Raw genomic sequence first — 24319 nt, forward strand, 5'->3', positions numbered from 1 at the left:
GAGTTCAGAGAATTGGGTTATTTGAAGTGATGGAGGGCAGTCAACACCTTTTTCCTAGGGCAACAGTTGCAAATACCAGATATCAGTTTAAGGTGAGTGGGGGAAAATAGGAGATGTCAGGGAAGCTTTTACAGTGGTGGGTGCCTGGACTGCAGTGTTGGGATTGGTAAAATAGGATAATTTAAAAGACTTGACTCAGATAGGCATATGGATTTAAGAATAATAGGTTATGGGTGTGAGGTAGGGAGAGATCAGATGGTTGTGGAGTAGATTTACATAGGTCAGCACAACATTGTGAGCTGAAGGGCCTGCACAGTGCTATGCATTCTAATTCTAATTTGGGTGGATGCTGAGAATTGTTTTTAATTCTGTTTAGGTACCAGATATTTATTTAAGCATTTGAAATTGTTCTGCCAGTTGGTAAGATTGTAACTAATTTGTGCCAGCTCAATGATCCTGATTGCACTGATCACCTGCATCTAAAATTATTTATATTGTTTCTACCTGCCCTTTTGCCTCACAGAACTTGCATCTTCATGACCATCTCTTTTTCTCTTACATCCAGAGAACCTCTCGTACCCACTACCTTTTTGATAACTGTCTGTCTCAACCAAGGCTCATCTCTACCATGATTCTGCAGTCTCTCTGCACCTACATTCTCCATCAGGAAGCTCTTGTGGCCCTCTGTTTCTTTCTTCAACAAAGACCCAACTAGTTCTCTTCCATTAACACTCACCTCTATGGCAGAACTTGTTCTTGTCCTGCATAACTTCTCTTTCCATTCATTTCACTCTTTATTCCAAACCTATACCAGCACACTCACACTTTCTCCACTCTCGACGAACTTGTCAATGTCATCACCTTTCGCACCAACCTCCACCCTGTCCTCATTCACCTAGACTATCTGACATGTTCGGGATAAGTCCATCTTTGGGGGCAGACTTCCACTGTCAACTTATATAAGCACACAATTATAACCCAGCCTCACAAGGATGATAGTTTTTCTCAATTTCCCTCTGGCATAGTTGATGGAGCCTTTGCATGCATTTCCTCCACCCCCCCCCCACCTGACAAAACTGAGGTAGTCTTCCCTTGATTCTTGCCTCTCACCCTATCAGCTGTTCCTCCTCCAACAAATCTACCATTTCTGCTCGCTCAGATGATCCAACCATCAGTCAAACCTTCCCCCTTTCTGCAGCAACCACTCTCCAACTTCCTGGTCTGTCCAATCCTCCTGGTGCCTTGGCTCTTCACCTACAAGTACAGGAGATGTAATACTTGCCCCTTCTCTTTCTCTCCAACTATGGCTGAGGGAAATCCTAAACAGTCTTCCATGTAAGACAGGTTTACCTGTACCTCCTCCAACTTGGTGTACTACATTCAGAGCTGATCTGACCAATGTGGTCTCTGCTAGTGTCGACTTAGCAATTGTTTTCCATAGATCTATACTACATCTGTAATAGCCATCTCAAACTTTCAGTTGTGTATTAATTTAACTCTGCTTCCCACACCATCACCTTGCCATCCTTTTCCTTTGGTGCAGAGGCCAAACAGAAATTGTAGGGTGATTTCATTTTCTACATGGAGAAGGTATGAATGCTGAATTCTTCAAGTAACCCACATTCCTGGTCTTCTACTCTCAGACACTCACCTTTCCACTGAATGTTCTTCTCCCTTCACCATTCCCATCTGCTTCCACTCATCACCCACAAGTCTGTTTGTTCCTCATTCTGAAATGTATCAGCACATTTTCCTCTTCCTTCTCTATCCTTTTGCAGGATCAACTTGCACCTTTTGACCCAACCAATGGTGTGTGACCCGAGTTCTTTCACTTTTGATATTTGTTTCCAAATGGCAGCATCTTCAGTTTTACCGCTTTTTCATCTGCTGTTGTGTATCTAATTTTCATTGAATGTGTTGCAACATTCTAAGCTCAAATACCGGTACTTCATTTCTTTTCGCACAAATGATGATACTAACCTAATAATACTTTATTTCTTACAATTTCATAAGTTATTTTGTCACAAAGTTGGGTTATTAACATTGATTCTATACAACATGGTAACTACTTAGTTTCTCAGCTCAGACATTTCTATATATTTCTCATAAATTGCCACCAGAACATAGTTGTGCATATGAACATAATGTTTTATAATTTAAAATAGTCTGCTCAAAGCGCTTTGCTCCACAAGTTCATAATATCTAGTGTGGACTAGAATTGATTACATAAAATTGCACTCTAACGTTATGCAAATCCTGCTCCATAACGGAATAGCTCAATTTATCAGACTATTTGATTCTTTACATAGCAGCTGGATAACACTGACCTTCAGAGATGTACTGCAAAGTTTTTTTTATGCAATCAGGATTTTGATAGAACAATAGAGCAATGTAAAATGCATTTTGTTAACATTTGAGGAGATATTTTTAAAATCGCATTGCTGGGTCGTTCTTATTAAAAGGGAAGCTATTTCCCTTCTATTCAAGCTGAATATTTATAATTTTAAGGACAGGCCATTTATCAGAAAGTGTTTGATAAGGACCATGATAAAATTCATACTAATTCAATGGTGGCTTGTGCATCTATTTAAAACAACAGAATAAAGTAGGGAATCAAGTATCTTTCTGTCAGTTGCTCTGTCCAATTGGGAACAAATAGTTTGGAATAATGTTTGGTGATCAGCCATTAGGAAAGAAGACCTTCACAGTATTATTGTACATGGTGTTGCTCAGTTCACGTGGATCCTCTTCTCGTACAGCAGCCATTATCTCCAATATTTGACTGTGAGGGAAAAATAAGATATTAATATATTTCTGAACTTACGCGAATCTGTGTTCTGAAATACAATTTTCAGTTCTTGTAGTAGGAGGTTCCAAAAAATTTGTTTTGATCACAACTATATTCATTTTTTTAAGCTTTGTATTTAAGTTCTGTTCCTGATTTTATGGCTTTGTTTTTGCAGATTCTAGTGTCCTGTCTGTCTGAGAGACCACTTGAAATGTTGTTTACTTCAGATGTTTGAAGAATTTCATGATTAACAGCTATGATTTTAAAACAATTGTGAATTAAATATTTGTACAGTTGCTGGAGACAAATGCAGTTGTAAATTGTGGAGATTTTCATTTGAAAGCAGTGGGTGTGAAAAATGGGGTAAATGGTTATGTCAGGGAAAACTGGGGAACAACAGTTAAAGTTTAGAACTACTGGAGGGAGCCAAGTGAAAGAGGTTGTACATTTTGAGCAATACAGTATGACCTTAGGAAAAGATGGAAGAAACAATCATGGGTAGAAATAGTTTAGCTACAAGGGTCAGGTACATGTCAGGAAAATTGTAATAAAGGTTGCCTGAAGTATGTGTACATATATAACCAGTTAACAATTACAGACCAACTTGGCCATTCTAATCAAGGCTGACTTTCTTCCACCTCACCCCACTGATCTACACCCAACCAGTAACCCTCCATACCTTTCCCATCCATATACATATCCAACTTCTCCTTTAATGCTAATATCAAGCCTGCCTCTGCCACTTTGTCTGGAAGTTCATTCCATACACTCACCACTCTTTTGAGTAAAGTCATCTCCTCTCAACTTTTGCTCACTAACACTCAGATCATGTCCTCTCATTTGAATCTTCCCCCTTAAAGGAAAAAGCCTGTAACACTAATAACCTTCTACTCTTCAAAGAATAAAGACCTAACTTTCCCTATAACTTAGACCCTGTAACCACAGCAACATTCTAGTAAATTTCTGCACTCTCTCCAATATACTTTGGAAATATACCAAAAGTACACAATACTCCAAATTTGGCTTCACCAATATCTTGTACAATTTTAACATATCATCCCAGTTCCTATACTCAATGCTCTGATTTATAATAACCAACATATCATAAGCTTTCTTCACCACCCTATCCGCATGTGACTTCACATTCAGGGAATTATGAACCATTATTACTAGATCCCTCTGTTCTACTGCACTCTTCAATGCCCTACCATTCACCATGTATGTCCTATTTTGATTAACCCTACCAAAATGTAATACCTCACAATGATCTGCATTAAACTCCATCTGCCATCTTTCAGCCCACTATTCTATTTGGCCCAAATCCCTCTACAAGCTTTGAAACCCTTCTTCACTATCCACAGCTCCATTTATCTTAGTATCATCTGCATACTTACTCATCTGATTTATCATCCAGATCATTAATGTATATGACAAACAGTAATTGACCCAATACTGAACTCTGAGGCATACCATTAGTCACCAGCTTCCAGTCTGACGAACTGTTATCTACCACTACTCTCTGCATCTCCCATTCAACCACTGAAGTAGTAAAATGGATTCAACCATGTTAATACCTAATGAATGAACCTTCCCCAAGGAACCTTATCAAAGGCTTTACTAAATTCCATATATACAACATCCACTGCCTTACCTTCATTAATTTTCCTAGTAACCTCCTCAAAAAAATTAAGGTTTGTCAAACATGATCTTCCCCTCACAAACCTTGCCTATCCAAATATTTTTTACTATCTCTAAGAATACTTTCCATCAACTTAGTGGATGCCAAACTTGCATGCCTACAATTACTAGATTTACTCCTAGCACCTTTTCTTAAACACTAAAACATGTTCACAATATTTGAATAAGTTCCATAAATCATGGGGGGAAAAAAAGCATGCTAGAAACACTCAACAAGTCAAGCAGCATCTTTCGAAAAGAGAAATAGTCAGAAAACCACGTTAACTGTGTTTTTCTTACCACAGATGCTGTAAAGGGTTTACAGCATTTTTTTTAAATTTCAGGTTTTCAGTGTCTGCATTTTAAAAATTTGTATCATCATGAACATTCATCTTCAGTTTGTAAGCTGTTTATTTGATTCCATGGGTCAGAGGTTGCTTAATTGCTAATCTATTTTATACAAGGCTATATATCTATTTTGGATGACATTGCAGCAAATAGAATAGTTTCTTAGTCACACATCATTCATTGCTTACGTAGGTGAAGTTTTGAAAGTACGCTGTTTCATGACCTAAGGTCCTTTGTTACAACTGTCATGAAAAAATCCAACATCAACCCAAGCATCTGAATCACCTGCAGTTGGGATGAAAACAGGATTTTCCTTGGTAAAGGTACTCACATAATGTGGCATGGTTCATTCCGGTCCTTGAGGCAATATCCCTCTTCCCACTTCTTCTTTGTTGGAAAGATTGTTTTCACGTATTTTGTGCCTGCATGCGTGCTCTTTACTCCACACCATGGTGCATCTTTTTAAAAATAAAATTACATGAGTTTTGAAGAAGGATACTTAAATGTTTCTTGTGAATAGATTCTGATCCAGATAATTTAGTACAATATTCTTTCATTGTTGGAGAGTTTTGCATATTCAAACAAAAACAGCAGGGGTAAAGTATACCCAAGTTTTAATATCCAGAATTGCAATGCATTTCCGAGTCCCCTCGATTCTTGTGGATAGAATTTCATCACCAGAATGAAGAGCATTCTCAATTTAGAATCAGTATGAAAAGAGAGCCTTTGCCCCACAGTCCATACCAATCAGTATCCACTTGCCTTTCATCTTGTATGAATCCCAATTTTTATTCCCCCCCCCCCCCCCTCCCTTTATAAGAGGCAATAGACAGTGGCCAACTAGCCTACCAATCTGCACATGTGGTAGGAAATCTAAGCACCTGGAGAAAACTCGCACGCTAACTCCATACAGGAAGTACCCAAGATCAGAATGAGCACCTATTTCAGGCATTGAGGCAGTGGCTCTGAGTTGCATCATTCAATTTATTAACAAATGGCCTACTGTCATTTTTAGGACTACAATTCTAGTTCTAAATTCTTCAGCCAACATTAATAGCTTCTATTTTGGGTAAAATTGTGTCATTGAGACACTTTATGAAAAGGGGTTTATATTTATTTTAACCAGTACATAGCTGAGAGGAGGGCTGAGTCTTCCATAAATATATCTTATCCTGAGATTCCTAATACCACTCACAAATTGTAAAATATAAATTTTGTCAACCTAAAATAAAATTTTTAAGGCCTGGACTGTACAACAATAATTAATGTAACCATCTTTTGCTGCCATCAGGCTAAACAAAAATTTAAGTTATTCAGCACAGTTCTGCAAGCTCCACTTTTCACATAGTTATGAATTGCAATAAAAGGGAATCTGTAAAATGAATGCAACTTTCAAATATTTATAAACTAGCCCTCCCACAAAGTTTGAGTTTTCCAGTATGTCAAAATTACTAATTAACAAATCATTTGGCCCTTAAAAATACTCATGTTAAATCATTCACGAGTATGTATTTTAAAACGGATTGTAAGTTCAGAATGTTTAATGTTCAAGATGCTCTTTATTTAGCATTCCTTCATCAGCCCATTTCAACAAGCACAAAAATTCCCCCAAAGAATAAATCTACACAGAAATTATCTAATCTATACTGATATGCAACTCCGAATAACTTGTTTTTACACAATTTTGAGACAGGATTGCACCCTGCAAAGCAAATTATTTGATAATTCCTGTTATGTCTTGATTTCCCATTTTTGAATGGGAGGTATCGTTGAAGGAAACTGGGACAGGTTTCTTAACCCTGTGATGCTTGGAGGTAAATGAAGCATGTACATTCTCAGGCCACCTAACCTACAGCAAGCCCACTCATGCTCCCCTTTCCAATTCCCAAAAAACTACTCACTTGGGGTTTGTGGACCCATATAGATCCACATCACTTAAATGTCAATTTCAATCCACACAATCTGCTGACTTTTGACTGACTGTACGAGCCACTTCAAACCATCGTACCCAATTCCTTCTCCCACCCACCACAATGTAATTTCAAGCTCCTTATTTCTGTCCCCATAATGCAATCTTATCTTCTACAAACCTCCTCTTATGCAAGAATGTTTGTGGCACACCTACCATTCTACCCCTCCACTAAGCATCAAGCTACTCACCACACTACCCTCCGCCCCATTTCCTCCTTAGTGCCTGTCTGCCAAACTCTGCTGCGAAAGAATACAGACCCAAACCCCTCCCTGAAAACCATGATGCTGGACCCTACCCTCCATTCTTCCTCAAAGTATTGCACCAGACCCTTTGAAAACAATGCAGATCATCACCAACCCTTGAACACGAGTTACGTTTCATAATACCTGCTCCCCCAGCCACATGGCAGGCTCTGCTGCCTCAGTCCCAGCCATAAACTGTACCAAGCCTGTGACCAATTGAGAGTATAAAGCCACGTTATTTTCAGAAACATGTTCACTGGAATTTTTAGAGAATATTTTTGATTCAATTGAAATGTTGAGGAATGAAAGAAGCACAGAAATCATTTGCTTTCCAGTCTGCCTCATCAGTTAAACTTGGTTGATTACATAGTTTTGTGGAAAAACTGGTTCTTGGAGATCACTCAGAAATTCAAGGCATTATGTGAGGGGTAAGAGACAGGACCAAAAAAAGGGGACAATGACTGCAATGGTTGAATTTACTCAAAGCTGAGACTCAACCAAATAAGCTTCCATGCTCTGTCATTACTTTTTCCAAGTTCTCCAATCTCAGTACCACCACAACAGGAAGATGCATGGAGCTTCATCACCACTCCACGGTGAAGATGTGGTTGATACAAAGCAATAATGGCTGGCTCTTGTCCAATTTATTCATCAGCTGCTAATGTGCGTATTGGGGTGTGAATCATGGGAGTGGACAGGTCTGCAATGCATTTGACAGCCAGCATGCCGATTTTCATTGATGGTTATCTCATTTGCAGGGAGAGAATGGCATACTTCAGCCACGAATAAAAATTAACATGTTGGAAAACAAGAAATAGTCAAGAAAAGAATGCTATATGTTTCTATCATCCATTGCTATGAATAGAGATTGCAATTTGAATCCTTGCCACAGTATTGATACAAATTTTAATCTGATCATCAATGAGTACCATATTTGATAGCATACAAAACCTACTCCCCCCCCCAACTCCCAAAAAATCCCCTGGGTCTGGTATGTGAAGTTGAAATTAGGATGGCAATGGTGAGTAACGCCAACAAGGTGGTCCACTAGTATCACTGCCATCTATCGTTGGTGGCTGGTGGCAGGCTGTTGAGGTGAGGGAAGCAGGACAATGGGATCAGTGTGGGGGCTGATGGTGAGCTGTGGGTTCCCACATTAATCCCCCTCCTAACAGCCGGTCACCAATCCCCAACGATAATGGTGATGGTAGTTAGCCATTATTATAGATAATGGTGATGGTAGTTAGCCATTATTATAGATAATGGTGATGGTAGTTAGCCATTATTATAATGGTGATGGTAGTTAGCCATTATTATAATGGTGATGGTAGTTAGCCATTATTATAGATAATGGTGATGGTAGTTAGCCATTATTATAGATAATGGTGATGGTAGTTAGCCATTATTATAGATAATGGTGATGGTAGTTAGCCATTATTATAGATAATGGTGATGGTAGTTTGCCATTATCATAGATAATGGTGATGGTAGTTTGCCATTATCATAGATAATGGTGATGGTAGTTAGCCATTATTATAGATAATGGTGATGGTAGTTAGCCATGCAGTGACGATTATCAGCGTTACACGCTATTAAATGCTTACCCGTAAATACACTCAAAACATTTTGTCTGACTATTCCCTGCTGAAATGAGGGGGTCCTACATGCCTGCAGGTCTTGTAAGCCATCAAATGTGGTCATTCTGGACATTCACCAGTTGTGCAATGAATACTATAAAGACATGAACAGGTGTTGAATGGAAAGACTTGAATTTAAGTAGTGCCTTTCATGTCTCAAGGGACTTTATAGTCAATAAATTTATTTACATGTGTTAATAATTGTAATGTAGGAAACTAGGTAGCCAATTGGTACCCAACAATCTTTACAAATAGGGATGGGATTAGAACCTTTTTTACTCTATTGAATTTTTATGAGGGTCAAACATTGGCTAAATATAGCAGAATAAATTCATTGCTCCAATTCAGGGTAGACCTACAGGATAATTTAAATCCACCCAAATGAAGAGATCTCACATCTCTTTCAAAGGATGGCAACTCCAACAATACAGCAGTCCTTGAACCCACAATCTTCTAATTCAGAAATGAGAAATCATATACTAACATTTGACATCGTTAGCAATCAAATATTTAATACTTGGTCCTTTTTCTGTAGTGCACAGAGAAAATTGCAGGATTACTGGATAGCTTGCCAAAAAGGACAGAGGCCCAGAGGAATATCCATTAGTCACATGCTTCCTGTAATGTGGTGACCAAAAGTGCACGCAATATTACTAGCTCTGGCTTAACCAATGTTTCATAAAATTGTACTTTGATGTCAGTGCATTTAAATTCCATACCCCATCAGATACCCTCAATCAGGTATCCACCAACTTATTTTCACAGTCTCCTCCCCAGTTCTGCAGAAAGATTATTAACCTGAAACACAAATCGGTTTTTGTTTAGGGGCTGATCTGTCACTTGCAGCACTTCCTGTTCTTATTTGAAATACAACTTACCAGTTTCTATCATCAGTCTTTCACTTTGGATGGATTTCATGGCTTCGAGGTTGGATTCGGTTTTTAAAGAGCTAAAAAAAAATAAAGTTTGTACTTAACACAAAGAAAATTAATTACATTCCAATACAAAATCAAATGCCTTTGAAATTCTGAAGCTTCAGATGCAGGAGTTCAGGTCTTAGATTTTAATGGGTATATTTCAGTTATTCAAATTAAGGTCAGATGCACTTGTAGAGACAAGTCACAAAATACCTCCTCAAACCTGAAATCTATTCCCACAATCCATGCTGACCTGTATTTTTTAATTTTATTTCAGATTTCCAGCTTTGACAATTTTTTTTAAAAACTTTCACTTTGGACATTTGTGGGAGGCATCATGACTGGGTACAAGAGGAGCATTTTGCCATATTGCTGTAGCTCCAACCATTAAGTACTTGGGTCATAGTACTTCATCAGCCGCTGCAGGTTGGAATGATCAGACCCTATTTCAGAACAAGAGCATCTCTACTGAGGCAGAGCAATTCAGTCATGAGTGCATGGTTCAAGCTATCCTGATAGAAACGAACAGATCTGTTACCACAGGTTTTGAAATCCTTAGGCTCCATCTACACCAGGGGTAGCCAAATCTGCTTCACTCGAAAGCCACATACGATAAACTTCAGATGTTTGAGAGCCGCAACAATCACACGATCACAAGCCATGCCCACTAAAACTACCATTGTGAACACCAGCTCATACTATTTCTGTTTCAACCAACACGTTTCCACAAGTTGCACATTATATGTCAAAGAACCACAAGCGACTCCTGAGCTGCGATTTGGCCACCCCTGATCTGCACGGATGCTTAGATTGATGGAGATAGGAGTAGGCCTCATAGATTTGGAAGAGAGGTTGTGGGCTTTCTTAACAAAGGCTTTCTTCTCCCTTCCTATCCTTCTGGGTCCTCTGACATGTTGCTGCTTTCAGATCCTCTGTACTTGCATCCAGTCATGCTGCAGTTATTAATGCAACCATTTTCAGTAGTTAAGAATCAAAGGAAATCCACGCACATCACAATTTCACACAAAATCTCTCACTATTAACTCCAGCCAGCTCCCTGGTGTATTGATTTGAGGGAGACTTCAATAAACCTGCAAGGGAGTGATGATTCTGAAAAGTGCTGCAAAGCATGTGTAAGATTTGCTCTCTTGTATTTCATCTGTTTTGTATGTTAATAGTAATCCATTTTTCCGGATGGGCATTGTAATGTTGACTGAAATAACTTGTGAGTTTTCTAAAAACCCTCCATTGGCTTAATGTACAAATATGCCTGATAACCATTAATATTTTGACAAGGAATTTGGATTACAAACCAATGCTTAAAAACCATGCACTTTGTATTGAACATCCAAGGCCACATATTTTAACTACAAAAGGAATAGTTTCCAATTGGAAGAATCCATTCAGATTTTAATGACAGATCTTTGTCGACATGCTGTCAGCTCTGTAAAAGTGTCACCTGTGTGATTTTAATAAAATGTTGTCTAGGGTTTAAAACTGTCTTCATTAAACATATCAATTTTTTAAAGATTGCAAATAGTTAGTGACTTTGAAATATCTTTAATTCCTGCAAATAAATATGTTAAGATCATCTGGAATAGAAAAAGTCTTCAACCATCACTCAGGAGGATCATGCGGAAAGATCCCCTTAAACTTTGAAATATTATGCAAGTTGACGAGATAGAGGGAGGGAGGTGAGAAGATCTTGTATTTGGTCCCCAGAACATTTAAACTTCAGTTCTGACATCTCCTAATGGAGCTCTGTGCAAAATTTTGTTTAATAATGAGGAGGGTCTTGGAATATTTCACTTTCCCAAAAGGTGTCATAACAGTGCTTCAGAAAATGGTGCTAGAAGACATGGTGGAATTATGCTGCCATCCCGTGGTCATTGTCTGCAAATGCAGTGGCACGAAGGCTCAAGAACAAATATAATTGATGGCCTAGGCCAGAGGTTCCCAACCTGGGGTACATGTACCCCCAGTGGTACATTTGCACTTTTCAGGGGGTACATTGGGTCTGAGAGAATCACCACCACTGTACATGGTGTTGTAATCTGCAGTCAGACTGCACAATGTCCTTTTTTTTAATCCTTAATTTTTAGGGGTACACGGGAACCTATAAAAGTGCCCAAGGGGTACAGAGGAACCAAAAAGTTGGGAACCCCTGGCATAGGCCATATAAATACTGTACTTTAGCAAATTACATTTTGAAAAATTATGACATCGATCTGTCAATGAATCGCCTCAACAAAACAAGAGTCGCAACCACATAGGAACACCATATCTGCAAAAATCAGTCATTCTTACCCCTCCTCTTCAAATTATTCAACAACATTTGCTTTGGAAACAAGTATGCATTCTGTAATCAATCCCCACTATATTAAAATGCTGCATTCTCATCTAACCCATGGATGAAATTTGTTGGCTCTACTTACCACAGAAATTTAAAATCATCGTCTGCTCTCTGCTTCTTTATAACCAGACTGAAGAAGATTAAAGGTTGAAAATTGCCACAGCAGAGGATTTTGCAAGAGATTGAGAACGAATTTAGGGAAGCAGATGAGAAAGCAACCAATGTTTAACGACTCCAGGAGGAGCAAAATGAATCAGGACAGAGCCCAATGCTGGATCATTGCGAGGAAAGAATTTTAAAAACAGAACTTGCATTTGTTATGAAGCTATGACAAATTGTACATATTTTGAACGTCTCAATTAATTTTGTTTGAACAGACAAAGCTACAGCTGCTGAAAATCTACAATACAAACAGAATGATGGGGAGCAATATAGAATTAATATAGGTTGATGACACTTTGTTATCAATTTCGTGATAGAGTGTAAAAGTAACGACCAGAGTCTCAACGTGGACAAGATGAAGGAGAAGATTGTGGACTTCAGATATGGGTAAAAACACAAGAGAGCGCCACGGTCATAAACAGCATGGCATTGCATCATGTCGGAAGCACTTTGCAACCAAGGAGAAGTGCATGGGGATGCACCACCGCTATACTGCAGGAAACGTGGCAGTCGAAGTTGCCAAAGCAACATCCTAGCACTGCACAGAACGAGGAGAGGGAGTCAGAGTGGGCCGGAAGGGCACTGACAAAATGCAGAGGTGGATTTTAAAAATCATAGAAATCCACGGAAACACAGAAAATTCACATGCCTGGATCCTCGTTGAAAAATGGCATCTACAGACCTCAAAGGTGATCAAAAAGCTTAGAAGCAAGCCAAGCTCTCTTATACCTGCACCAATGAAGCATTGAATATACCTGAGTAATCACAAACACCTGTGAAGCCAAATGTCCCAAACATTATGGTGCCCTGAAATGAGGGGTTTATGTATAAAAAGTACTGTAATTTCTACATGGTCAAAGCAAAATATAAACAAATAACCTTGAATATAATTTGGAATGTGTACTTTAATCACATGTGAATTGTTTGATCACAAATTTAAAACTGTAGATCACAGGGCAAATGAATGTAAAATGTGTCATTGTCTCAAATATTGAGGACACTGTATATGATATTTTCCAATCTTCTTGAAGGAGGCTCTAAAATCTATTGGGTCAAATGTTAATTTAATAATAAATATCCTTGCCACAACCTGCCAGAATTAGGTTTACAATTCAAGTTGTTTTGTTTTTAAAAAGATTTTAGATGAAATGTGGGTAACTAAGGATTAAATTAAAGATCCAGTATGATGCATACCTATAGTCACATTGTAGTAATCAAATACAGATAGTACACTTTGCTTGGGAAATGGCAAAGTAAAACACACAAGAGCCCTAACCTCTTGAGTTATTGTAATATTAAATTAGGCCAAAAACAATACAGGTAGACAATCCTTTATCCGGAACCCATGGGGGACAGTGTGTCCCAAATTTTGAATTTTGGAAAGCCAGATTTAAACCCACCCGAATTATGCTGCCATATCCACCCCTACCCCCTTCCAGTCGCGCTGCCATCTCCCCCCCCCACTGCCCACCCGACTCGCTCTGCCGGTCTCCCTCCCGCCCGACTCGTGCTGCGGTCTCTCTCACTCCACTTGCCGGATTTTGGAGCTTTCCAGATTTTAGATATCAGGATAAAGGATTGTGTACCTGTAACAACATTGAAACAAAAGAATGATGAGTCAAAATGATTAAAATATAGTCATAAACCCCAGACCTTTATGCTACTAACAAGATGAGAAATATTTACAAATTTTTATAAATTCACAGCAACCATAATTCAAGTTTACCAGCCATTGATTCCAATATAAAGACCCATCTCTACAAGCGCAGCAGCTTCTTCTTTTGTGCCATCAAAAGAATGCACCTAAAATAAATTAAGGAAATTAACTTTACTTTTTTAAATGCACTAACTTTGTATTCGCTGGTTTTATTGAGAGATAAATTATTTGAGGTGGGATGGATAATATGCACATGCACTTCTACTGAATGGCTTACTCTAAATCTTCCTTTACAAGTTCACCTAGCAGACAAAAATCAAATTTTGACTAGATTGCACAGGTAGTCAACAAGGCATCCAAGAATGTTTAAAATAATAAATCAAGGCACAAATTACAAATTATGATATTTATGACGGATGAAAAAGGTGAGTGGATGAACAAGTTTGCAAATAATATGAAGATCGGTGGAACTGTAGACAGTGTAGAGGTCGATCAAAGAAAATAACAGGATATAGATCAGTTACAGATATAGGCAGAGAGATGGCAGATGGATTTTAATCTGCACAAGCTTGAGGTATTGCACTTTAGGAGGTCACATCAGGGGAACATATAAAGTTAATGGCAGGGCATTTAAAAGCATTAAAAGAAGAATTTGGAGTTTCAGGTCCATAGCTCCACACAAGTAGGTATGGTGGTGAAGAAGGCATATGTCATCATTAGTTGGGGCACTGAATACAATAAATCACATTGTAGGTATAGAAAAACTCATTTGGAATACTGTGTATAATTCTGGTCACCCTCATTACTACAAGGATATAGAGGCTTTGGAAAAGGGTCAGAAGAGGTTTAACCAGGATGTTGCCTGGTTTCATGGGCAGAGGTTGGACAAACTTGGGTTGTTTTCTCTGGAGTGTAGGAGCAACCTCGTAAAGGTTTATAAAATCATCCAAAGGCATTGATAGTGTGTACAGACTTTGAATCTTTTCCTCAGGGTAAAAGCATCACACATTTAGAGTGAAGGGGAAGAAATGTAAGAGAGATGTGCGGAGCACATAGTGGTTGGAACCAGGAGTAATGGTGGAAGCAGACACCAATATTCAATAAGTTTCTAGAGAGACACACAAGTATGAAGGGAATGGAGGAATATCTACCAAGGGCAAACAGCAGAATTTTAGCTTGATTTAGGCACCAGGCTCAGTACAGAAATGTGGGTTGAAGGGCCTGTTCCCATGCTACACTCGTCTATGTTCTATGTACAGAAAGATTGAGGTTAAAAAGAGGGAAAAAAAGACTATCACCATGGGAATAAGACATACAGAGTAATTGGCAGGGACATTAGGAGTATTGGTGAATGGAAAAACCTTAGAGTGCAAGTCCATAGCTCCTCAAAAGATACAACAGATTGAGAGGGTGGAGAAAAAGAAATTTGGTATACTTGTCTTCACAAGTTGGTAATTAAGCAAAGGCCAGGGACATAATTTGCAGTTTTAATAAACACTGATGAGAATCCAGTTGGGGCATTATGTATTGTTCCGGTCACCACACTACTGGAAGGATATAATAACAGGGAATGCAAAAGGGCTTCATTAAGATGCTGCCTGGAATGGATGGTTGTAGTTATCATATGAGATTAGATAGGATAGATTTATTCTCACTGGAACACAGAAGGCTAAGGGATGGATGTGATTGAGCTCCATAGTCCAGTGAACAAAATTCCCACTAGGTGATGATCTGCTAGAGTGATTTTTTTTTAAAAATACAAGCAAGTGACCATGCTTCAGTTCACACAGCCAATTCAAAGAAAAAAAGCTGCTTCTTAAATCTATTCATTATTAATACGACTCTAATATTTCCTCACACTTATTAAGTGTAAAATTCTATACTCATGTGATATTTCAAGCAATTTAGCACACTCAATGTGACATTTTCTTATAAGCGGAGAAGGTTGGTTCTCTACAATGGGCAGAGTAGATTGAGATAAACATCATTAGACTTACCACTCCTCCAACACATCTATCCATATTTCTCTTCACTATATCTACAAATGAAACAATTTAAATTGTTAAGCATTTTATTACAGATTAAGCCTACTATACTTGAGTATGCAAGAGAAAAAATGTAAAATCAACAGTGAAGAATTCATCCATAAATTTGTAAAAGATTCTATTTTTGAGTCATCCAGAAGCAACAATTAATAAGTTTATTATTACAGATTCCCTGCATTACTCCAGGATTTCAAGAGAGCCACCAACTTTACATATTAAGAACAACCAGTCTACAAAATTAGGATTTAAATTTACTATTCAAAGCCATTTCCGAAATTAATTGTTCAACAAGTTTACAGGAGCATTAACAGCGATCTGACAGAACCTGCCCCCATTTGATTAATGTCTGACCAATAACGATCTGTCAAGATTACTACAGAAAGCATAAACTTCGCTCCTCAGTATCAAACACCAAAAACTATGTCTTTCTCTTTGAACTTGAGCAAAAGTTTCCATTCCTTTGTGAGTCTTAAAAAACTTAATTAATTCCAAAGACTTCTAATTAACATGTGCTAATTAAATCTTGAAACTCATATACAGATGTCAGTTTTATTAAAAACAAAATCTGATAGATAGGAGTTCATTTGTTTTTGTAAGATATGAAGTTTCAACAATATTGAATGCACACGTGAATGGCAGATTGTCAACCATTTACATTTCTTAAGAAAGGACACAAAGACACAAAGGACAGCAAAGAACTGTCATATTATTCTTCAAATTTAAAGAGATACGCTTATCAACTTGTAAGAGATATGATGTCAGAAATAATACAAATACTGTGCTGTTTCACTGTGATCTTTGAATGAGATTCGATATTGACATGAGTGAAATGGTCTACCTGACATTAATATTATTATTCCAACTAGCATGACTTAATAATGTGTCTTGTGTGCTCTATGGTTGTGTATTTTTCCTATCTCAACAGTGCGGCTAGACTATTATAAATTTACCCAGCCATTCAAAGGAAACCAAGATATTTCCAGCAACAGAGCATAAATGATGACAGGATAACACACATATATGAAACAAAATTTACAGGGACAGACACAAAACACTGACAGTTGAACAAAATTGGATAAGCCTATTCTATGTTTAACTTTATTTGTCACAAAGTACCTGGAACATTGAGAAGGGTTCCCATTGTTCAACCAAGTCAACAACAGCAAAACAACAGGTTGGTGAAGAAATTATCTTACATAATGGAGAAAGACTGATCTCCCTATTTTTCACTTTCCATATAAAAATTCAATTATTGACCTTTCTACCACAGCTCCTTAGTATCTCAAAGCCAGAAGCCTAATAGGAATTTCAGTGACCACTATTGAAATTAACATTCTTGCCAACTTCTGGAAATCTGATGATCTTCTTCTGGATACTTGGAAGAATAATTTTCCTCAAGCATAACAGAAACAAATACAGGATTATTAAAGCAACCTCGACTCAAATAATTTCTATTTCCCATATCATATTAATTTCTAATGAATATAAATTTTTAACATTGAAAACATACAGATAAACAACTAATGTAAATATTATGCAATCAATGGAACTCACTTCCAAGATTTTAGTCAACAGTGTCTAGCTTCATAATACATTTTAATTTATGATCTGGCCAATTAAATACAGACAGTATCTGCAGTGAAAGAAAGAGTTAATATTTCAGGATAATAGATCTGGTTAACTCTGTTTCCCTCTTCACTAATGATGCCTGACCTGCTGAGCACTTCTTGCAATCTCCCTTTTTATTTCAGATTATCTGTGTCTGTAATGTTTTGATCACTGTTTAACTTGACTGCTTCACATGAAAACTTTTGATTTCAGTTTGCTGGGCCACTGTGAATAAGCTCATGGGGCCAAAATTACAAGCTGTATCTTTCCACTTTTTTCCTCCCATATTCACACCCAACATTGTTTGCTTTGACATCCTTCAATTTGATTGGTTAACACACTTTCTTGCCTATTTCATTAAATCCCTGATAGCCCCTCTAACATTTCTCTCTTAATCTTTTAGCAATATGTAATACATATCATGGCAATTTGATGGATTACAACAAATACTTAGTCATTCAAAAAGATGAACTTTTCAAAAAGATGCAAATGCTGTTGGATATCAAAAACACAGCTAAGAAGAATTAGATATGGCCAATAAATTTAGCCTTGTCAGGGATTAAATCAATAAACTTTTAAAAATGCATTAAAATACAATGTCAGCAAAAACAATTTTAAAAATGAGATCTGAAAACCTTGCTTTCTCATTTCAATCATACCTAAAAATTCTGGATGCGAATTTCTGCAGTGTAGAAACATGGGTAATTTAGTTGCTTCTGCCAAGTCAAATTGCTTTTCAAAGTATCTGAAAGAAAAAGTATACTTCCATTATATTGTTACCACTTTAAGAATTTCAGGTTATCAGGTCTTAATGTAATCTTTTCTTTATTATACCTAAAAATGTACTCAATTACAATAGCTTAATACAAATCAATACTTGGGTTTTGTTTGGCACACGGAAAGCAGTCAGAATGAGGAAACATCTTTTGTAATTGGATCAACACTCGTGCTTCATTCATCTCAAAACAATGCTTGTTTTTGCTGAAATGTTCTTGAGAAATGTATTATGCCTGTACATGTTTGCATCAGGGACCAGAGAAATGCTGTTTCTTCTGGTTGTATATGTGCAGTCAGATGATATTAAACTCAAATTTGAACTCAGCAGCAAGACCACAGCACAAAATGTTGAATAAAATAATGGTATACTGATATAATTGTTAGTATTTATTATTTCATAGCTTTCATTAGCACACAGAATTCTGCTTTATATATTCAACATGCTTTGCACATCAGAGAATATTAATTTACTTAAAATATGGCATATTAATTAAACTATTATGCCAAATCTTAATTTATTTAACACAGTAAAGAAGATGTATTCAATATACCAAGTTATACCTTCAAGGGTTTGGAGATACTCAGGCGACAGAAAATGCTTGAATTGGAAACTAAATATCCCCAGTCTCAATAAAGGATTTCTATTCAAAACACTAATCATTCTTTTTTACCCACTGATGCTACTTGATGCACCAAATTGCTCCAGCAGGTTGTATTTATCCTCTAGGCTTTATTCTGTAATAATTTCTGTACTCATCTGTAGCTTGTATTCCTAGATTTAATAAAAAGGAGACCTCGATTTTATTTGCAATATAATTAATAGTGCCTTAGAAATCCCCTAAAACCAGGAAAGCTTGTTTAATGCTTCAGAGCTTAACAAATCTCGTCATTGAACAATAGATGGAACAAGCTCTTCACCCCATGATTTCTATGTCAACCATGATGCCAATTTAAACTAATTCCTACTGCCTGCACATGGTAGGTATCCCACCATCCAACACCTGTTCATGTGCCAGTCTAAATATCTCTAACTCTGCTATTGTAGCTGCCTCCACCACATCCCTGACATGTTTCAGGAATGTATCACTCTCTGTAAAAAAAGAAAGGATCTTTAAACTCCCCTGCTCTCACCTTAAAGGTATCCCTTCTAGTACTTGACATTTTCATGCCAGAAAAAAAATGATTCTGATTACCTAACCTAGCTATGCCTCTCATAATTTTATATATAGGTTGTCCCCGACTTATGACCAAAATAGGGATGGAAGGATTGGTTGTAAGTCAGGTTTTCTCATAAGTGGGGGAACGGGGACCTCAGGCTACCACTGGGGAATGAGGACCACTGTATACAGTACTTTTTTTTTGAATATTTTAATTTCATGATCAAACAAGCATCACAAATATATACAATAAAAAGCAATCATTGATACATATTGTCCAAATTTCCTTTTCCCCCAAACAAAATCCCCTCAAAAAGAAAACAGAAATGAGAAGAACAGAAAAAGTAATAAGGAAATAGAAAGAAGAAAAAGAAAAGATAGAGGAAAGAAAGAAAAAGGATCTGTTGGGATCCAAAATCCAGTTCAGTAAGTCCAATTCTTTTTTTCTACCTAGTCTCAAATACAGGAGAAAAGGGGATAGAGAATTCAAAAATAGTATAAGCACCTTAAGTATTCAACCCTGTATTTGTAAATATGATTGCCATACCTGCAAAACCATATTGTATTTTTTTCCTTAAATTGTAAGTAATTTTCTCCAGGGGAACAGAGCTATGCATTCCATTGGGCTGTGTTCATAAGGGAATCAGATTTCCAGGTAACTGCAATACATTTCCTAGCCAGTGCTAATGTAATTTTAAGAAATTCTAGTTGGTACTTGGACAGCCTCATTTTAGGTCCATAATATTTCCTAGAAGAAACAATTCCGGACTTTATGGCAATTGCTTCCAAATAATCTGTTTAATAAAATTCTTAAATTTTCCCCAAATTTTTTTAAAGTTTAGAGCATGACCAGGTAGAATGTAAGAAGGTTCCTGTTTCTTCCCTGCATCCAAAACATATATCAGATATATTAGAATTTAATTTCTGCAAGGTAAGATACAACTGTTGCAAAAAATTATATTGTGCCAGTCTATATCTTACATTAATTGAATTAGTCATGCAATCGTGGCATAAATTAGACCAGGTCTTATCATTAATACTAATATTCAAGTCTGATTCCCATCTTTATTTTGATTTATATAACTCCAGCTTGGGAATGCCTGATTGAAGTAGAAAGTAAATTACCGATGAAAATTTCTTTGCGATTCCCTTTTGAATTAGAATCTCCATCTCACTGCACTCTGGTAAAATTATGGTCAGTCATAATTCATCTCTAAAAAAAGCTCTTAACTGAAAGTAGCAGAAGCTTGTATTATTATGGATATTATATTTATTTTTTAACTGTTCGAATTACATTAATTGCTCTTGTACGTAGCATCTTCTACATATTTGATCCCTTTACGGGACCAGGCATACAGAATTAAATTATCCATAGTTAAAGGAATTATCTATTTTGAATCAAGGGCATATTTGGAGCCATCTTTTTCCTTGATCCAATTAAATTGTTCAATTTAAGCCAAATATTCAAATATGCTTTATTAATGGTGCCTCCTTTCCAGCAGAAATAAATTTAGTATCCCATTTATATACAAAATCTTTTAAAATGCTCTCTCCGACTTTGTGCAGTTCAATTTCCACCCATGAAGGCTTGCCTTTTCAACCAAAGAGGGAAGAGACAAAGTTCATCTGGGTCGTCCAATAGTAATATTTAAAATTAGGGAGTTGTAAACCTCCCATATATTTCCAAGTTAATTTTTCCATGGAGATTCTAGCTATCTTACCTTTTCAAAGAAAATTCCTAATTAATTTATTCAAGTTTTGAAAATATTTCTGCAGTAATGATATTGTAAGAATCTGGAAAAGATATTGTAAACGTGGGAATACATTCATTTTGATACAGTTCACCCTTCCAATCAATGATATTGGGAGAGTTACCCATTTATTTAAATCTTTTTCAACTTTCTTAAGAAAGGGGAGATCGTTCATTTTATACAAGTTTAAAAAAAAATCATTTTATACTTTGATCCCCAAATATTTAATACCATTTATTGGCCATCTGAATTGTGTGTTTCGTTTACACTCTGTATAGTCCTCATCCATTAAAGATATGATCTCACTCATTTTCCAATTTTTTTTTTCTTCTTCTTTCTTTGGCTTGGCTTCGCAGACAAAGATTTATGGAGGGGTATGCCCATGTCTGCTGCAAGCTCGTTGGTGACTGACAAGTCCGATGCGGGACAGGCAGGCACGGTTGCAAGGGAAAATTGGTAGGGGTTGGGTGTTGGGTTTTTCCTCCTTTGTCTTTTGTCAGTGAGGTGGGTTCTACGGTCTTCTTCAAAGGAGGTTGCTGCCCGCCGAACTGTGAGACGCCAAGATGCACGATTGGAGGCGATATCAGCCCACTGGCGATGGTCAATGTGGCAGGCACCAAGAGATTTCTTTAAGCAGCCCTTGTACCTCTTCTTTGGTGCACCTCTGTCTCGGTGGCCAGTGGAGAACTCGCCATATAACACGATCTTGGGAAGGCGACGGTCCTCCATTCTGGAGACGTGACCCACCCAGCGCAGTTGGGTCTTCAGCAGCGTGGATTCGATGCTTGTGAACTCTGCCAGCTCGAGTACTTCGATGTTGGTGATGAAGTCACTCCAATGAATGTTGAGGATGGAGCAGAGACAGCACTGATGGAAGCATTCTAGGAGCCGTAGGTGATGCAGGTAGAGGACCCATGATTTGGAGCCGAACAGGAGCGTGGGTATGACAACGGCTCTGTACACGCTGATCTTTGTGTGTTTCTTCAGGTGGTTGTTTTTCCAGACACTTTTGTGTAGTCTTCCAAAGGCTCTATTTGCCTTGGTGAGTCTGTTGTCTATCTCGTTGTCGATCCTTGCATCAGATGAAATGGTGCAGCTGAGGTAGGTAAACTGATTGACCGTTTTGAGTTCTGTGTGCCTGATGGAGATGTGGGGGGGCTGGTAGTCATGGTGGGGAGCTGGCTGATGGAGGACCTCAGTTTTCTTCAGGCTGACTTCCAGGTCAAACATTTTGGCAGTTTCCGCAAAACAGGACATCATGCGCTGGACAGCTGGCTCTGAATGGGCAACTAAAGCGGCATCGTCTGCAAAGAGTAGTTCACGGACAAGTTGCTCTTGTGTCTTGGTGTGAGCTTTCAGGCGCCTCAGATTGAAGAGACTGCCATCCGTGCGGTACCGGATGTAAACAGCGTCTTCATTGTTGAGGTCTTTCATGGCTTGTTTCAGCATCATGCTGAAGAAGATAGTAAAGAGGGTTGGTGCGAGGATGCAGCCTTGCTTCACACCGTTGTCAATGGAGAAGGGTTCGGAGAGCTCATTGCTGTATCTGACCCGACCTTGTTGGTTTTTGTGCAGTTGGATAACCATGTTGAGGAACTTGGGGGGGCATCCAAGGCGCTCTAGTATTTGCCAAAGCTCTTTCCTGCTCACGGTGTCGAAGGCTTTGGTGAGGTCAACAAAGGTGATGTAGAGTCCTTTGTTTTGTTCTCTGCAATTTTCTTGGAGCTGTCTGAGGGCAAAGACCATGTCAGTAGTTCCTCTGTTTGCACGAAAGCCACACTGTGATTCTGGGAGGACATTTTCAGCGACACTAGGTATTAGTATATTAAGGAGAATCCTAGCGAAGATTTTGCCTGCAATGGAGATCAGCGTGATTCCACTGTAGTTTGAGCAGTCTGATTTCTTGCCTTTGTTTTTGTACAGGGTGATGATGATGGCATCACGAAGGTCCTGAGGCAGCTTTTCTTGGTTCCAGCAGAGCATGAAAAACTCATGCAGTTTGGTATGCAGAATTTTGCTGCCAGCCTTCCAGACCTCTGGGGGGGGGGAAATTCCATCCATACCTGCTGCTTTGCCACTTTTCAGTTGTTCAATTGCCTTATATATCTCTTCCCGGGTAAGGACCTCATCCAGCTCTAGACTCAAAGGCTGTTGAGGGAGCTGGAGCAGGGCAGATTCTTGGACTGAGCGGTTGGCACTGAAAAGAGATTGGAAGTGTTCTGACCATCGACTGAGGATAGAGATCTTGTCGCTGAGGAGGACTTCGCCGTCTGAGCTGTGCAGAGGGCTTTGGACTTGGGGTGAGGGGCCGTACACAGCCTTTAGTGTCTCATAAAAACCCCTGAAGTCGCCAATGTCAGTGCTAAGCTGGGTTCATTTGGCGAGGCTAGTCCATCACTCATTTTGGATCTCCCGGAGTTTGCGCTGAAGGTGGCTGCTTGCGAGACCGAAGGCTCATTTTTTCTCTAGCCAGGAAGGCTTTGCAAGGTGAGCCTGGTGGGCAGCTTGCTTTTTTGCCTGCAGCTCCTGGATTTCCTGGTTGTTTTCGTCAAACCAGTCCTTGTTTTTCCTGCAGGAGAAGCCCAGTACCTCTTCAGTGGATTGCAGTATGGCCGTTTTCAGCTGATCCCAGAGTGTTTCAGGAGACGTGTCAGTGAGGCAGTTTGCATCCTCGAGCTTTGCTTGGAGGTTTGCCTGGAAGTTTTCTCTCACTTCGTCTGGCTGCAAGTTTCCAACACTGAACCTCTTTCTGGGGGCTCCACTGTTCTTGTACTTTGGCTTGAAGTGAAGGCTGAGCTTGCAGCGAACAAGCCGGTGGTCAATGTGGCATTCTGTGCTGGGCATGACCCTGGTGGGGAGCACATCTCGTTTGTCTCTTGCTCGCATCAGAACGTAGTCCAGGAGGTGCCAGTGTTTGGATCGGGGATGCATCCAGGTAGTCTTCAGGCTGTCTCTCTGCTGGAAAAGGGTGTTAGTAATGACAAGCCGCTGTTCTGCGCAGAGCTCCAACAGGAGGCACCCGTTGTCATTGCACTTGCTGACACCATGCTTGCCAAGGATTCCTGGCCAGGTTTCCTGAGTCTCTGCCGACGCGAGCGTTGATGTCGCCAAGGATGACAACCTTGTCGGCTGTAGGGGTGCGTTGGATGAGGTTGCGCAGATCAGTGTAGAACTTGTCCTTTTCTGCTGGTTCCCCCTGAAGGGTTGGAGCATAGACACTGATGAGAA

The 24319-nt window shown here is 38.6% G+C and overlaps 1 protein-coding gene across 4 annotated transcripts in view; it reads right to left on the reverse strand.

Moving 5' to 3' along the window:
- Positions 1-1967: 1967 nt before the first annotated feature.
- Positions 1968-24319, reverse strand: part of tatdn1 (TatD DNase domain containing 1) — a 55650-nt gene continuing 33298 nt past the window's right edge. For 2 of the 4 annotated variants that reach the window (XM_069921667.1, XM_069921668.1), the window contains 6 exons: positions 18066-18151; positions 15751-15791; positions 13823-13899; positions 9543-9613; positions 5145-5271; positions 1968-2782 (listed from right to left, as the gene is read on the reverse strand). In XM_069921667.1, the coding sequence (XP_069777768.1) occupies positions 2680-2782; positions 5145-5271; positions 9543-9613; positions 13823-13899; positions 15751-15791; positions 18066-18151 (505 nt within the window). In that variant the 3' untranslated portion in view covers positions 1968-2679. Of the gene's footprint in view, positions 2783-5144; positions 5272-9542; positions 9614-13822; positions 13900-15750; positions 15792-18065; positions 18152-18744; positions 18769-18854; positions 18933-24319 lie in introns of those variants that run through there. The other 2 variants (XM_069921669.1, XM_069921670.1) reach the window with 2 other exon arrangements.

This window comes from Narcine bancroftii, chromosome 2, assembly GCF_036971445.1.
Source record: "Narcine bancroftii isolate sNarBan1 chromosome 2, sNarBan1.hap1, whole genome shotgun sequence".
In the NCBI taxonomy this organism is placed as follows: Eukaryota; Metazoa; Chordata; class Chondrichthyes; order Torpediniformes; family Narcinidae; genus Narcine; species Narcine bancroftii.